Source organism: Mus caroli, unplaced genomic scaffold, assembly GCF_978045245.1.
Source record: "Mus caroli unplaced genomic scaffold, Mus_caroli_1 scaffold_5, whole genome shotgun sequence".
In the NCBI taxonomy this organism is placed as follows: domain Eukaryota; kingdom Metazoa; phylum Chordata; class Mammalia; order Rodentia; family Muridae; genus Mus; species Mus caroli.
In genome coordinates, this window is record NW_028227260.1 from 54010685 (window position 1) to 54012584 (window position 1900).

The 1900-nt window shown below is 38.2% G+C and overlaps 1 protein-coding gene across 1 annotated transcript; it reads right to left on the bottom strand.

Moving 5' to 3' along the window:
* Positions 1–1225: 1225 nt before the first annotated feature.
* LOC110286869 (ubiquitin-conjugating enzyme E2 N) lies at positions 1226–1637 on the bottom strand. The gene is given in 2 exon segments (XM_021153501.2): positions 1226–1252; positions 1254–1637. Coding segments are annotated over 2 exon segments (411 nt in total).
* Positions 1638–1900: the final 263 nt, after the last annotated feature.

Sequence of the window (1900 nt, forward strand, 5' to 3'; positions counted from 1 at the left end):
TATTCTGTGTTAAACACTGCTTTACTTTCCAATAGTATAAAATCAATATCATATTTTTGCATATAAATAAGAACATGTTATATTTTTCTCTTTGTTTCTGACTTATTTCATTTAACCTGATGATTTCCAATTCTATTCATAGTTCTGGAAATCATAGGATTTCATTCTTTTCATGACCTATATTCAGCCATTAAGTATACACACATGTATTAAAATCCATTCATTTATTACTGGGATTATGGGATGATTACATGCCTTAGGAATTGTGAATAATCTTGTATGAAGGTATTTACTCCGTGTGCTGATTTCAATTTCATTGGGTTTATCCTCAGCACTAAAATAGCTGGACAATTGGGATGTATTTCTAAATGTTACTCACAAGTTCTTTCATTTTTGTACTTTATTCTGCCTCTTTCTTATCATTGATATTCTCTTTAATTTTTTTTTCACAGATTTTTAAAGGGATGAAAGTTATTTTTTTTAGAATAACAAAAAATATTTTACTAAAACATAAGATTTACAGAAGTTTCCAGACAAGCCATACAAAAATGGTCACAAGCTTTTTCTTTGTCTTTTCGGGGTGGGGGTGGGGGATGGAGAATCTACACTTGACAGCAAAGTCACAATGTTATTAGTGAGGGCTGTGATATTTATTTAATGTTTCCATTTTGGTTCAGACAATCAAGCTTGTCCATCTACAGCGTCTAAAGTTAGACTTGGCTAGAGAGCATATTCTTTAAAAACTGGTTAGCTGCATTTAACCACTGCAATTAGATCCTTTAAGAGGGGGAGGGTAAAGGAGGCCATAAAATTAAAATAAAACTACTTTCCCCCTAGAAAATAAAATAACACCCATACACCTGTCAGCTAACCCTGACAACTACCTTCATTCACAGTACCTTGTACTTTAACCATGATGGGAAAGGACGCAATGCAGAGGGTCCTGCTTCTCAGCATCTCTCAGCAACCCGGATGGTACTTCTAGCCTCTGCTCATGCTTTACAACAGTGAATCAGGACAAGACAGATTTGCTAATGTGCATGAAATCACCAAAGATGAAGATGCCTGGGCTTTTATTCTGTAATGTTTCTAAGACTGTGTCCATTAAATGCAAACAAAAAGAGGAAGAAGTCTTGGCAGAACAGGAGAAGCCGTGTACACTTGATGATCTGATCAACTTAAATATTGTTCATGGCATAGAGCCTAGTCCATGCTCTCGCTGTTTCTATGGCTTGGGCTTCGTTGGTCGTCCATTGCTCGGCTCTATCATTTGCTAATGGATCATCTGGATGAGGAGCACTTAACAAAGCCTGGATTGATAGCAGAACTGTGCGGATCTGCAGTGCTGGGGACCACTTATCTTTCAAAATATCTAAACATATTCTTCCCAACTTGTCTACATTAGGATGATAAATTTTGGTCATGAAACGTACTCTAGGTGCTGCCATTGGGTATTCTTCTGGAAGGAATAGTTCAAGTTTAAAAGTCCCTCCCTCAAAGGGGGAATCCTGGGGGCCAGCAATGACCACATGAAAATAACGGGCGTTGCTCTCATCTGGTTCTGCTTTAATGCCAGGAACTGGTTCTGCCAGCAAACGCTGGGTTTCCTTGATGAACCTGCGGGGCAGCCCGGCCATCTTTTGATGATGGTTATTTTAAGATTATTTATCACAGATTACGGAAAACTGGCATTTACTATGTAGCTTCAAAAAGTCTGTTGCTTCAAATCATTAGTTCTTTTTTACAGCTAGCCATCTGGCCCCTAACCTTACAATTCTGTTGCTGACCAATTTCTTCCCTACAGCTCTCTATGCATGGTCACTGTAGGTGTCCTTTGGCTGCTTCTGTTGTTTCCTGCCACAGAGTCCTGATATATACTATAAGTTTCCTGAACAATGAC